The sequence below is a fragment of the Elephas maximus genome, chromosome 1 (genome assembly GCF_024166365.1).
Source record: "Elephas maximus indicus isolate mEleMax1 chromosome 1, mEleMax1 primary haplotype, whole genome shotgun sequence".
Taxonomy (NCBI): Eukaryota; Metazoa; Chordata; class Mammalia; order Proboscidea; family Elephantidae; genus Elephas; species Elephas maximus.
Genome location: NC_064819.1, coordinates 151071548 through 151086211, shown reverse-complemented (window position 1 = coordinate 151086211; position 14664 = coordinate 151071548). Strand labels below are relative to the sequence as shown.

General features: G+C 38.5%; 2 protein-coding genes across 4 annotated transcripts in view; one reads left to right on the top strand and one right to left on the bottom strand.

Moving 5' to 3' along the window:
* Positions 1 to 9453, top strand: part of RARS2 (arginyl-tRNA synthetase 2, mitochondrial) — a 57205-nt gene extending 47752 nt beyond the window's left edge. Inside the window, exons 13-20 of the mRNA XM_049896995.1 lie at positions 102 to 178; positions 738 to 862; positions 4645 to 4712; positions 4793 to 4902; positions 5339 to 5434; positions 6602 to 6676; positions 8111 to 8174; positions 8636 to 9453. Coding sequence (XP_049752952.1) covers positions 102 to 178; positions 738 to 862; positions 4645 to 4712; positions 4793 to 4902; positions 5339 to 5434; positions 6602 to 6676; positions 8111 to 8174; positions 8636 to 8722 — 702 coding nt within the window. The 3' untranslated portion in view covers positions 8723 to 9453. The remainder of the gene's footprint in view (positions 1 to 101; positions 179 to 737; positions 863 to 4644; positions 4713 to 4792; positions 4903 to 5338; positions 5435 to 6601; positions 6677 to 8110; positions 8175 to 8635) is intronic.
* A 1436-nt stretch (positions 9454 to 10889) lies between these two features.
* Positions 10890 to 14664, bottom strand: part of SLC35A1 (solute carrier family 35 member A1) — a 37021-nt gene continuing 33246 nt past the window's right edge. For 2 of the 3 annotated variants that reach the window (XM_049897007.1, XM_049897026.1), the window contains exons 6-8: positions 14444 to 14620; positions 13855 to 13989; positions 11772 to 13217 (exon numbers count right to left, since the gene is read on the bottom strand). In XM_049897007.1, the coding sequence (XP_049752964.1) occupies positions 13084 to 13217; positions 13855 to 13989; positions 14444 to 14620 (446 nt within the window). In that variant the 3' untranslated portion in view covers positions 11772 to 13083. Of the gene's footprint in view, positions 11752 to 11771; positions 13218 to 13854; positions 13990 to 14443; positions 14621 to 14664 lie in introns of those variants that run through there. The other variant, XM_049897016.1, reaches the window with a different exon arrangement.

The following is a 14664-nucleotide window of genomic DNA, read 5'->3' as shown; positions in this document are numbered from 1 at the left end:
TTAGTCTATTGAAACTCAAATATGTTCATTTATTCATGTCCAACTGTTCTTATAGATCAATTTATCACTGACCCTTTTTGTGAACATATGTTCTTTCCAAGACAGATAAAGGGCAAAAACAGCATTTTCAGCACGTGTTCCAGATGCTGAAGACCATGGGGTACGACTGGGTGGAAAGGTAACGTCTCTACGGCTCCTAATGGCCTGGCCAGCCAGCCACGCCAACAGTTGCACCCAGTTGTAAAAGATTTTAATTCAAACTTCAGTTCCTTGTCTTAAGATTTTAGAGTGGAAAAGCAGACTTGATTTTTTTTACATTAATTTATGTCCTGCTTATAGTAATTTCTCACTCTATGGGGCAGTTCTACTCTGTCCTATAGGGTCACTATGAGTCAGAATTGACTCGACGGCACTGGGTTTTTTTGGTTTTTATAGTAATTTCTATCTTATAAACATTTTAGTTAATGCATTTTTATTAGACATCTGCTCTCGGGCTTGATTTTCAAATTCTTTATCTCCTTTTTTCAATAAAGTCTGGGGTAATTTAGTCACTTGCTAGTGATTATTTTTATAAAATTAAGCTGTGTGCCTAAGACATGCAGCAAATCACATTGTATTTCAATTTATTACTTTTTACAAACTCCTCTGTGAGAGTTAAAGTTCAAACTACTCTCTGCAAGGGTATTGTTAGATACTTTTTTAATTTTCGGTTAACTAAACGCCCACTCTCATTTCAGGTGCCAGCATGTGCCCTTCGGAGTAGTGCAGGGAATGAAGACTCGAAGAGGAGATGTTACTTTTCTGGAAGATGTCTTAAATGAGATTCAGTTAAGGATGCTACAGAACATGGCTTCTATTAAGAGTGAATTCACTTTTTTTGTTCTTGTACTCAAACCTTGAAGTGACTTTTATGTTTTGGTGGACATTTATGCAGTGTGAATTATTATGACTGTCTCTCCATTGAACTTTTACTAACCTTGTAAATCAATTTATCACTGATGCTTTTTTCTTAATACATTTTCTTTCTAAGACAGATAAAGGGCAAAAAAAAGGCATTTTCAGCATAGCAGCCCTATGTACAACAGAACGAAACACTGCCTGGTCTTGCGCCATCCTCACAGTTATTGCTATGCTTGAGCCCATTGTTGCAGCCACTGTGTCAGTGCATCTTGTCGAAGATCTTCCTCTTTTTCACTGACCCTCTACTTAACGAAGCATGACATCTTTCTCCAGGGCCTGGTCCCTCCTGATAACATGTCCAAAGCACGTGAGATGAAGTCTCACCATCCTCACTTCCAAGGATCATTTTGGCTATACTTCTTCTAAGACAGATTTGTTTGTTCTTCTGGCAGTCCATGGTATATTCAGTATTCTTCGCCAACACCGTAATTAAATAGCATCAATTTTTCTTCTGTCTTCCTTATTCATTGCCCAGCTTTCATATGCATATAAGGTGATTGAAAACACCATTGGCCTGAGTCAGGTGCACCTTAGTCCTTAAATTGACAACTTTGTTTTTTAACACTTTAAAGAGATCTTTTGCAGCAGATTTGCCCAATGCAATACATCGTTTGATTTCTTGACTGCTGCTTCCATGGCCATTGAACTTCGATTGTGGATCCAAGTAAAATGAAAATCCTTGACAACTTCAGTCTTCTATCATGATGTTGCTTATTGGTCCAGTTGTTAGGATTTTTGTTTTCTTTATGTTGAGGTGTAATCCGTACTGGAGGCTGTAGTCTTTGATCTTCATCAGTAAGTACTTCAAGTCTCTTCGCTTTCCGCAAGTAAGTTTGTGTCATTTGCATATCACGAGTTGTTAATGAGTCTTCCACCAGTCCTGATGCCACATTCTTCACGTAGTCCAGTTTCTAAGATTTCTTAGCATACAGACTTAGCATGGTGAAAGGGTACAACCCTGACGCACACTGTTTCTGATTTTAAACCACTCAGTATCCCCTTCTGCTCAGACAACTGCCGCTGGGTCTAGGTACAGGTTCTGCATGAGCACAATTAAGTATTCTGGAATTCCCAATCTTTGCAATGGTATTCATAATTTGTTATGATCCCTAGTCAAATGCCTTTGCACAGACTATAAAGCACTCGTATTCTCTGCTTTCAGCCAAGATCCATCTGACATCAGTAATGATATTCCTGGTTCCACATTCTCTTCTGAATTCAACTTGAATTTCTGGCAGTTCCCTGCCAGTGTACTGCTGCACCTGTTTTTTAATTATCTTCAGCAAAATTTTACTTGCGTATGATATTAATGATATTGTTCAATAATTTCTGTGTTCTGTTGAATTACCTTTCTTTAGAATGGGCACAAATATGGATCTCTTCCAATCGGTTGGCCAGATTTCTTGGCATAGACAAGCAGGTGCTTCCAGCATTGCATCCATTTGTTGAAAACATTTGTTGGTATTCCGCCAGTTCCTGAGCTTTGTTTTTTACCAGTGCCTTTTTTTTCAGTGCAGCTTGGGCTCTTTCCTTAAGTACCATCAGTTCTTGATCATATGCTGCCTCCTGAAATGGTTGAACGTTGACCAATTCCTTTTGGTACAGTGACTCTATGTATTCCTTCCATCTTCTTCCCTGTATTCCTGCATGCTTCCTGCATCATTCAATATTTTGCCCATGGAATCCTTCAGAACTGCAACTCAGGACTTGAATTTTTCTTCAGTTTTTTCAACTTGAGAAATGCTGAGTGTGTTCTTCCATTTTGGTTTTCCAACTCCAGGTCTTTTCACATTTCATTGTAATATTTTACTTTGTCTTCTTGAGCCACCCTTTGAAATTTTGTTTCAGCTTTTTAACGAGACCATCTCTTCCATTCACTTTAGTTATTCTGCGTTCAAGAGCAAGTTTGAGTGTCTCTTCTGACATCCATTTGGTCTTTTCTTTCTTTCCTGTTTTTTTAATGACCTTTTGCTTTCTTCATGTCCTTGATGTCATCCCACAGTTCCTCTGGTCTTCGGTCATTGGTGTTCAGTGCATCAAATGTGTTATTCAGATATTCTCTAAATTCATGTGGGCTATACTTAACCTTGTACTTTGGCTCTGGTAGACTTGTTCTAATTTTCTTCAACTTCAACTTGTGTATGAGCAATGCATGGTTTGTTCCACAGTTGGCCCCTGGCCTTGTTCTGACTGATAATATTGAGCTTTTCCATCATCTCTTTCCACAGATGTAGTTGATTTGATTTCTGTGTATTCCATCCGGCGAGGTCCAGGTGTATAGTCGCCGTTTTAGTTGTTAAAAAAGGTATCTGAAATGAAGAAGTCGTTGGTCTTGCAAAATTCTATCATGCGATCTCTGGCATTCTGTTGCCAAGGCCATATTTTCCAGTCCTTCTTGTCTCCAACTTCTGCATTCCAATCACCAGTAATTATCAATGCATCTTGATTGTGTGTCTGATCAGTTTCAGACTGTGAAAGTTGGTAAAAATCTTCAGTTTCTTCATCTTTCCCATTAGTGGTTGGTGAGTGAGTTTGAATAATAGTCATATTAACTGGTCTTCCTCGTAGGCATATGGATATTATCCTATCACTGAGTGTTGTACTTCAGGATCCTGAAATGTTCTTTTTGACAGTGAATGTGATGCCATTTTCTTCATTTTGTCATTCCTGCATAGTAGACCACATGATTGTCCAATTCAAAATGGCCAACAGTAGTCCATTTCAGCTCACTAATGCCTAGGATACTGATCTTTATGCATTCCATTTCATTTTTTTTACGACTTCCAATTTTCCTAGATTCATACTTCATACATTCCACATTCTGATTATTAATGGATGTTTGCAGCTGTTTCTTCTCATCCTGAGTCATACCACATCAGCAAATAAAGGTCCCGAAAGCTTTTCTCTATCCACGTCATTAAGGCCAACTCTACTTTGAAGAGGCAGCTTTTCCCCTGTCATTTTGAGTGCCTTCCAACCTTAGGAACTTATCTTCCAGCACTGTATCAGACAGTGTTCTGCTGCTATTCATAAGGCTTTCACTGGCCCATGTTTTTAAGAATTAGATCACCAGATCCTTCTTCCTAGTCTAAGTCTGAAACCTATCCACGGGTGACCCTGCTGGTATTTTAAATACCGGTAGCATAGCTTCCAGCATCACAGCAACATGCAAGTCACCACAGTACGACAAACCGACAGACAAGTGGTGGTGTTGAAAGTAGCTTTCACTAATTTGTAGTACGTTTCTCGACTTGCTGCTCAGGAATTATTTATATAATCTGAGTTAATATAACCCCGGTCCCGTTTTCATTGACATTCTCAGCAGCATCATTCCATTGTCCAAGTGGTCATGCAAAGTTCCTATATTATATAATTGGATACGAGTCACAAGTCCTTATGGTTTTGTTTAACCTTCACTGGAAAAATAAGTATCAGCTATATCTAAAGTCTTACAAGGGATAAGAAAAATAAACTTGTATTTTTCTATTTATCAGTGACTGTTCTTGCCTTTTAATGTAGCAGGGGAAATATTAACAAAGGTAAATTAGCCTAAATTTAGAAAGCAAATTGCCTACTATGAATGTGTTTGCTCTTGATACTGTCAGCATACATTTTTGGCAGATTTTATGTTCACTTCCATCATGACCCTGGAAGATTAAAGATAGCTGCCTTTGTCTGTTTCAGCAACTAAAGAACTTGAGAACCCACAGGAGACTGCAGAGAGGGTCGGGCTCGCAGCACTCATTATTCAGGTCTGTTAAGACTCCTGGGAGACCCTTTCATTGGGCACCAGAATAAATCCCAGAGCTCAAGGTTTACTCTGTCATTTTAGGACTTCAGAGGTTTACTATTATCTGACTATCAGTTTAGCTGGGATCGTGTTTTCCAGAGTCGCGGTGACACTGGAGTCTTCCTACAGTACACACATGCCCGCCTGCACAGGTGAGAAGAGGCTGCAGGGAAATGCTGGGCTACTCTGCCCTCCCCACGGCGGGACCTGGCTGTTGCAATTCCAAGGATTCTGTTTTCTGGGCTTCTCCAACATCTCATTCAAAACTAGGGACCTTATTGTTTTTTGTTTCCTTTTTGTTGTTTTTTAATTAATAGTTATTTATTAAGCACCTATGTAAGAAAGACTTTCATGAATATTATCTTATTTAGTCCTTAGAATAACCCCAACAAGAGTATACTGTTTCTTCTATTTTACACATGAAGAAATAGATGTAGGGAAAATTGAAGCTTCAGGTCAAACAGTATTAGCTTCAAAGCCTGAGGCTATATTAGGAGAGCAAGGCTGTGATGTTCATCATTTGCACCTATGTGTGCTTGGGGACTTGTTTAATCCTTTGTTGTTTTTAATTCTAACCTTCAATAACAGTTTGGAAGAGACTTTTGGATACAGTTATCTGAATGACTTCAATCCTGCTTGTTTACAAGAGCCACAGTCTATTTCAATTCTCCAGCATCTTCTCAGGTATAAAGCTTTTCTAATATTATCAAGTATGCTTCTGGTTAGTATAATGGCTTTTGGCATTTTGTTGACCAGTAGAGTGAACAAAAGGGGCCCTGGTGGTACAGTTCTTAAGCACTTGGCTGCTAACTGAAAGGTCGGCTGATCGAACCCACCAGTAGCTCCACGGGAGAAAGACCTGGTAATCTACTCCTATAAAGATTTCAGCTTTGGAAACCCTATGGGACAGTTCTATTCTGTCCTGTAGGGTCACTATGAGTCGGAATTGACGGCACAGAACAACAGAGTGAACAGGCCAGTAGCTGGCTCCTGCCTCTTGCCTCTAGACAGCATTTTCTTAAAGGTATGACCAAAAAGTGATGTTTTCCTTCTGAGGGCTTGGATTAAGCCCATGTTCAGGGTCAATTCTTAGGTCTTAAGAATGTTACCACTGCTGATTTAGAACATGCTAAGCATCCTCTAGCCCCTGGTCACACTGATGTGAAGCTTGGTCGTGCTGTAATGTTGGAAGAGATCATTGTCTCACCCTCTGTGATAAGGGAAGGAAAATCTCTGCCTTTGTGAGGCTATAAGTACTTCATTTGCCTCTTGATTTCAGTTCACAGTCTCACATACAGATCTGCCTGATGTCCTTACACTGGGCGAGAGTCCACATCTTTTAGCTCTCACAGGCACTGCTGGTGAAGCCAGACCTATGGAGATAAGTCTCTGGAAAGGATGTGGGTGGTTAGGATAAAGGCAGTTTTCTCTGATTGCCACATAATGGTTCTTTCCTGGGACTAGGAGTTATTTTACTCATAAAAGCCAATTTGTGAGGAAAAATAAGCCAACCTGGTTTTCTGAGCACTGAGGGTAGTTCTATTTGCTACTTTGTAGATCGTGTTCCAAAACGTGGCTGGAGGCTTTTTACATTCAGTTTAACAACCATGGCTAGAGTCCTTGCTCTGGACTAGGCCTAAGGGATACCAGGATGATTTAGAAAGTCCCTGCCATCAAGGAATTTGTAAGAAAGAAAAAGTGCCTTTGCCTTCAAATGTACACAGGGTCTTTTCTCATGTTATCTTTTACTCTTAATGGTGTCAAGTCAGCCTTACATCTAAGATCTTTAACATTTTAGTGTAGCACATGGACAGTCTTCCCCGCCAACTTCTCTTGTCATCTTTCTTTCAGGTTCGACGAGGTGCTTTACAGATCTTCTCAGGACCTTCAGCCCAGGCACATTGTCAGTTACCTAATAACTCTAAGGTATTTTAACACTGTGTTCCTGCCAAAAGGCTTTTATCCATTTATGTGGAGCCTAATGGTGTGGGACAGAGATATGACAAATATATGACTCAGCATATTACATCTCATAGCATTTTCCATTCCTTCAAGAGGATTTTTTATTGAGATCTTGCTATTTTCAAATATTAAGTGACATCTGAGACCACCTAATCTGACAAACAACCTTTCTTTCATTCTAAAATTTCCTATAAAACAAATTCTTTGGCGTAAGAAGTAATGTGCTTAAGTTATAGAAATTCTTCCTTCATTTCTTTATGAATTAGCAGTTAATGTTCATTCACTCACACATTCAGCGACACAGGTTGTGGCCACTACAGTTCAGTGAGCAGGAACTGACAACTACACAGGTGGTAACAGTAGTGATTATGGGTTATGATAGCATGAACATAAGAGACTATGTTAGGGCACCCAGCCCAGCCTTGCAGAATCAGAGAAAGCTTCTCAGAGGAAGGGAGTAGGTATTAATCAGGAGAAGCTGGTGGCAGGGGAAGAGGAAAAGCCCAGCGCTGGGCAAGAACATGATGCACTAAAGGAACTACAGGCATAGTCCTAGAAGGGATGAGAAATGAAGCATATACAGACCTTTTCACTATGTACTAAGGCATTTAGACTTTATTTTCAGGGCAGTGGAATCCATAAAAGGGTTTTAAGCAGAGGTACAGAAAAATCAGTCAGCTAGAGGGTGGAGAGTGAGTTGGGAGATCAATCAGGGACACTTGGATAGAAATTTCATGGTAGCTGTTTTGCAGACTTTGAGTAAAGTTGAGTCTACTGCATAGCAGCAGCTATATTGTCCCATAAAACTATTTAAGAAAAATTTTTTCTTAAGAATTTACTGAAGTCGAGACCTTTAAATTCCACTTAGACATACAGAGGCAAAGAAGCCAGAAAGTCTTACTAAATGTAATTAAAACAACTGTCATCTCCTGGTACATTATCTTACTTGCTACTCTACCGAAACAGAAGGATGAGAGGGCAGAGTATGTGCAGAGTGGACTGATGACAAGTCTCTCCCTACCTTCTCACTGGACGAGAGGGGGAAAGGCCATGACATGTTATACCTTTAATAGTAATGGATACCCAAATGTTCTAATTATTAGAACGTAATCCCCTACACTTCTAAGACTAGCAATGAAATTAGAATCTTAAGAACTTGCTGCCTGGTAGTAGTAGAAGCAGGACCAGAATCTAAAGCTTGAGTTTAGTGTGTTTTACCATTCTCAGTATAGAAAAGCAATGAATTCCAGTCTCAACTTTGCAACTTTGGATACATCTTTTAATGGCTGTAAGCTTTGATTTTTTTATTTTTAAGTTGTGGGAATAAGATTAGCTAGCAAGTTCATATGTTACAGTATGTTACATGTCCTGATCATCGTTTCCCCTTTCCCATTTCAGTCATCTTGCGGCTGTGGCACATAAAACACTGCAAGTAAAACACAGTCCTCCTGAAGTGGCTGGGGTATGTTGAGTGTTTCCTGTATAATCCCTAGCATCCTCAGATTAATATTACTAGTTTTGTAAATTTTTCTGAAGGAGCATTGTATTCTTCAACTACAGTAGTGTACTTACCGACTCAGTAATTAGAATTGGGCTGTAACAATGTGTATGTACTTTCCAACATACAAGACTATGAAACACATTTTTTTACATCAAGTATTATAGTGCTAAGTTCCCCTTATCTGAAGCTGTACACTATGATGATGCTCTCACCCCCAACTCCACAGCCTCCTGTGGACCAGTGCTACCCTAAGGGATGCTAGGAATACATCTTCCTTTACCTATGCTAAACCCTAGGGCACTCGGAGATACTGTTCTTTTTAAATTAGAAGAAAAAGAATTACTTTTAAAAACATTCTTATTTATTCATTTATAAATAGCCTATTACTGAATTAAACATTTAATCATTTTTTTGTTTTATAGGCCAGACTTCTTCTTTTCAGAGCTGCCCGTTGTGTCCTAGCCAATGGAATGAAGCTTCTGGGAATAACACCTGTATCTCGGATGTAATTTTGAATTATAATGGCTTTAAAAAATGCTAAATGAATTCTAGTTATCTACTCTTAGATGCACAGGAGACGCTGGTGGTGTAGTGGTTAAGTGCTACGGCTGCTACCCAAAGGGTCGGCAGTTCAAATCTGCAGGGCGCTCCTTGGAAACTCTATGGGGCAGTTCTACTCTGTCCTATAGGGTCGCTATGAATCGGAATTCACTCGACGGCACTGGGTTTTTGGGTTATTCTTAGATGCCTTGCTTTTCAAAATAGAATTTAAACTATCACTCTGTGTCAGAATCTATATTATATTAAATCTAAGTGATTTATCAACTTAAAGTTTTTATCCTTAAAAAAAATCTGAATTCCCACATGGTCAAAAAAAGCCAAATCAGTTGCCATAGAGTCAGTTCCAGCTCATGGCAACCCCACTTGTGCAGAATAGCACTGCTCCACAGGGCCTTCAAGGCTGTAGCCTTTCAGAAGCAGATCACCAGGACTTTTCTGAGGCACCTCTGGGTGGTTTCAAACCACCACCCTTTGGTTAGTAGTTAGCCACTTAACCATTTGTGCCACCCAGGGACTTCACTTGGTTAAAAGGTACTAAATAAACATTAAATAAAATTGAGTCAAGACTTTTTTAAATTCAAACCATTGTGGTCTAATGGGGAAAAGGGTTAAAGTTTAAACTCTGGCCTAAGGTTTCTTACAGAGTGATTCTTCCAGAAACTGTTCTTATAACTGAGATCATCTAACTCTTCCATCAATAAAATAACTGATGAGGTAAAATCTCAATTTTCTTATATTGTGCCTAGTTCTGAATAAGTTTAGGAAGACCAGAAAGAAGCATCTTTTTGTCAGTATAGCTGACAACTACCCCAAGAGTACAGATCTCATGCGTACCTTTTAGTTGATATATACAGGTAACCCTTACTATATGAACTCAGGAACGGAACACGTTTGGATAGCAAGGAATTACTTGTATAGACATTGTATTAGTATCTTCTCCCAAAAATGACTCTAGTAGTTAAACCATAATCTGAAATGCAGTTTCTCAAACCATCTCCTTCATGTATCTGCATATTTAAAAAAACACCAAAAAAACAAAACCCGCTGCTGTCGAGTCGATTCCAACTCATAGCAACCCTATAGGACAGAGGAGAACTGTCCCACAGGATTTCCAAGGAGTGGCTGGTGGACTCAAACTGCCAACCTTTTGGTTAGCAGCCGTAGCTCGCTGTAGCTCTTAACTCCTGCTCCATTTGTGTGACTTGTTTAGGTAACATGAGTAGGATGCAATCTGTTTGATCAGTATGGCCATCCTCATTTGCCAGTATTCCCATTCAGGTCTGCTATAATTTTTTTCTAAACATTGCTACTAGAAGCCTTCTGAATACCACTGACAATCTGTTTGTACAAATGGAAAAGTAAGTTAGCTTGAACCAAAGCTTCTCCAGTTAGAATGAACACTTTTACATTGGCCAGTACGGTTAACCGTCTTAGTCCTAGAAAAGACTCATCCATGCAATCTCAATTTTAAGTGAATTCGCTTCCAGATTGCTAATTTTCTGCTTAAAAGTAACATTAGAATTCCCTTAGCACAAACCAATCATGGAATAAAAATGTACATTTGGGACATGACTTACATGTCTAGTATCCTCCTCCACTTCTGAGAAACTGTCCCCTCCCCAGATCAGTGATAGCCTCGTGAGCATTTGAATCTTGAGTGAAATGAGGCAAGCCACTTAGAGCCAAGTCTTTGCTAAAGCAGCTCCCTGAAACGACTGTTCATTAATTTTTACAACCTTCAGCTCCACAGCCCTGACTGCTGTCCTTCGATAAATTCCTTTTTTAAGGGTAGTCAGAGTTACTTTTGCAACCAGAGAACCCTAACAGATATAATCTAACATGTACCCCCATTACCATCCAGTTGATTCCAACCCATGGCAACCCTATAGGACAGAGTAGAACTATCCCATAGGGTTTCCAAGGATTTGAACTACTCACCTTTTGGGTAGCAACTGAGCTCTTAACCACTGCTCCACCAGGGCTCCATCCAACATATAGAAGATAAAAAATGTAATGTTTTGGGTTTTTTGTTCTGTTTTTGTACTACCTTAATGTTCATATCTATAATACAAAAAGTTACTAAATAGAATTCATATAAATTAGGTTTATTGCTGAATTTCCCTGTTAACATTATAAAAATCTTTTTAAAAACACTGAAATTTCACAAGTTATTGAGAGTCCAACAGTTAAACATTTTATAAAAAAAAGTACAAAAGTGACATTAGAAATTTTTTTGAAGAAAAGTATATCATCTAACAGGAAAGAAATATGAATCCAGACAATGAATGGCACAAATACAGCACTAAAGGAGTAGTACTCGGTCACCACCCAGAAGTCACTGTCTGAGTTACGAAACAGATTCATTTTGAGAAAAAGTTACACATTCAGTTTGTTTTTCTGAACTAGCCTGTCTTAGTTCTGCCTCTCTTTTGAAAGAGAAGAACTTGGTCTTCACAGCTGCTGAGACAAAATACTGTATGTGAACAAAGAGCAAAGAGGGATTCCCCCCTCTCCCCTGGTACATGAACAAGAGGACGGTTAGTACAGAAATGGCTTTGGCACTTTAACTCTTAAATATCGTCCCAGACCACTTGTAGCCTCACGTGATTTTTTAACACCACATCATCTCTATACTTTTTATGTACATGATATATACAGTAATAAAATTCCTTCATTCTGAAACAAAACAGTTTGACCCCAAACAGGTCCACATTAGCAATTAATTCAGGTAGCTTTCTTCTTATGCCATACGATTTTTTGTTTTTGTTTGTTAAGCTACCCTCTGGGATTCTTAAGGCTCTAGTTTGATGCAAATGCTTTAGTCTTAGTAGGAATCTCTCTTGAGATTGAAATCACACACCAATGACTCTGTCTTTTGAAGCTGTTTCTCCTTGGATGGATGTAGTGTCTTGTCTGGGTAATCCATAAAGATATATAGAAACACATACGAGAAGGGTACCCAGAGCAAAGGTGAGTGCTAAAAAGGGGAAAAAAAAAAGTTTAATCTGTATTTGTATCTCTAAAACTATATAACAATGATCAGTTTAACATTCTGAAAACTTCTAGTAGTGTGTTTATACTATCAGACCATATAGGAAATAAAGTATTCTACTTTTATGATGGCAGGTTTAGAAAGGTCATCAACTGTAGCAAAAAAAGAAAAAAAAGGAGGGGGGGAGTAGTAAAATCAAGGGAGTGACAATCTTTGACTACACACTTAAGAACACCAGTGTGTCTGTCCTGGACCACTCTGACATAAAGGACATACTAACTTCCTGTATGCTGATTTAAAAAAAAAAAAGCAGTAGGGTGTAGCTTTTCCATAATATCAGCAGAAACCTGTGAGAGTCTAAATAGTTGAGCAAAATTCAGATTCAGGTGACCCAAGACTGCCTGCCTTTCCTCTTTTCATCTTAATCCTGAAAATCAGGAAACAAATTGAATCACAACTTGCCCAAAATTGACAATCATTATGTAACTAAACGCTTACATCAAAAGCTTGCTAAAACTCTATATTCTGTTCAAAACCAAACCATATTCTATATGAACTACAATGGCACAGTCTTAAGAGCTTTAAAAATGGCAAGCTATGATTTTAGTTTATCCCTAACTAGAAAAGAACAGCTTTGCTTTCAAAAGGGGGAGGGGGGGGCTAATTTAAATAGAAAACTGAAAGATCGCCAGGGCGTTCTAATTAACTTCCTTGACATCAACAGTAGGAGAGAACATTGACCAAAAGGCATTTTATACTATTTGAGTATTAGGAAAAGGAACAAACGCATGAGGAGATTTGCTGAGCGTAAGGATGAGTTAGAACTACAAGTTCACCCAAATCAAGTAATAAAAATATCTAATGAAGGTTCTAAAATCGTACGTAACTGGCTTTCTACAAAACATTTAGCCTATGTGCCAGGTACTGGTCCAAGCACTTTGCCTGAAAAGAACCCTAAGAGGTCGGTGATATTATTCCCATTTTCCTGATGAAGAAATTGACACAGGCTAAGTACCTTCCCCAGAGTTGCACAGCTAATAAATGGTATAGCCAAGGTTTGAACTACACTATAAAATGATTTTCTAGAATTTCTACAAAGCTGGTGTTCCCCTATTTGCATATATAGCAACAGCCAATTTTAAAATGAAATGTAAATACAGGCCAGGTCTGTTTTATTTACCGTAGATATTTGACAGATTTTTCTCACACATTAGTTTATGGTATATTAACTGATTAGTAAGGAAAATCATCATTACAGCACAACCCAAAAAAACACCAAACCCACTGATGTCAAGTCGATTCCGACTCATAGCGACCCTACAGGACAGAGCAGATCTGCCTGATAGAGTTTCCAAGGAGCACCTGGCAGATTGAAACTGCCGACCTCTTGGTTAGCAGCTGCAGCACTTGAACACTACGCCACCAGGGTTTCCTTACAGCATAAAAGCACCCTGAAATGTTAAGGTAACATCACTTAAATGTTAAGGTAAGATGACTTAATTCAGAAGCCAACATAATGCTGGATGTGGGCTAGGGAAAACTATATTAGAAGGACTAGCATAGCAGTGGTGCCAGAATGCTAGCTATACTAATGAATTTTGTATTAGTTACATATTACATGAAACAAATAATTTTCATAAAAGAAAACCTACATTTGGATAATAGTTTCAAAGCCAATTCATACCCAAGTCTTAGGAAGGTACAAAACAAGGAAATGAAAGATGTTTTCTGCCCTTTCCTTAAAACAAAAACCCTGCTGAAAGTAATCATTTCCAAAAGTCCACGTATTTATTTCCTTAAGTGCCCAATCACTCTAATTTCACCATGAATCCTCTCTTATAACTGAGTAGTCCCTGACTTTGACATAGAACCAGCACCCCTCAGCTTAAGCTCTGGGACCATTTAAACAACCTAAGTACTGCTTACTCACGTTCCACACAACTGAACTGCTGCACTTGTAGAATGAATTATAGTAACAAAGCTAGGAATTTCTATAAACACTATGACCGACTATCATTTTTAGTAAGAGATTAAATAAATCAAGGAAGTGAGACTCTTCCATGTTAATAACTACAAACGAGGACATACTTATCTGTAGTCCAAACAGCATCACTGAAGCAATGGTGGAAAGGACAATGGCTGCTGCTGCAGAAAAGCCCTTCATGATGTTGTCTGTGTACTTGACCACAACAGAAGTATAGAGGCCTCCAACGCTTGCGAGAACTTGTATACGGAAAGAAAGAAAATCTTAACACTCCAATAAATGAAACATCCTATCATGGTAAAACAAGTTTCATCCCCAGAAATGACACACTAATTAACCTACAGAATACTATTTTCCTTAAAAGCAGCCATTTGAGTTTGTATTAAAACTGAGTAGTAGTTCCTGCATAACAACATTGTATTTCAGATGCCCAAAAGGTATGTGGTATACTACTAAATTGTACACATTCATTGCTAACACATTAGATACTTCTGATTGTGAAGGCAAAATTGCTTTGGGATAGCTATGTCACAAAAGTAAGTCAATAAAACCAAAATTACATTTTCAAATGGGTATTCACAGTATCAAAGGAATAATTTCAAAATGCTGCAAACGCTTAAAACAGACAGCTAACTTTTTTTAAAAAAAGGGAAGGGAGGATCTACCCAGAGCCTTCAATTCCTAGATACTTACAGATGACAAACCAGACATAATATGTGTAACCATAGAAAAATCCTTTTTCTTTAATTTCATCTCCATCTGACAAGTAGACTCCAACTAATGTCACAACAATCCCTGAGAGATACATCTGAATGTTTCTCACCCAAAGGGAAGTGTCTGAACTCTTTAAAACTTTTTCAAAATATACTCCTGAAAGAAAATTAGATATGCAAATATGGAATTAAATAAAGATA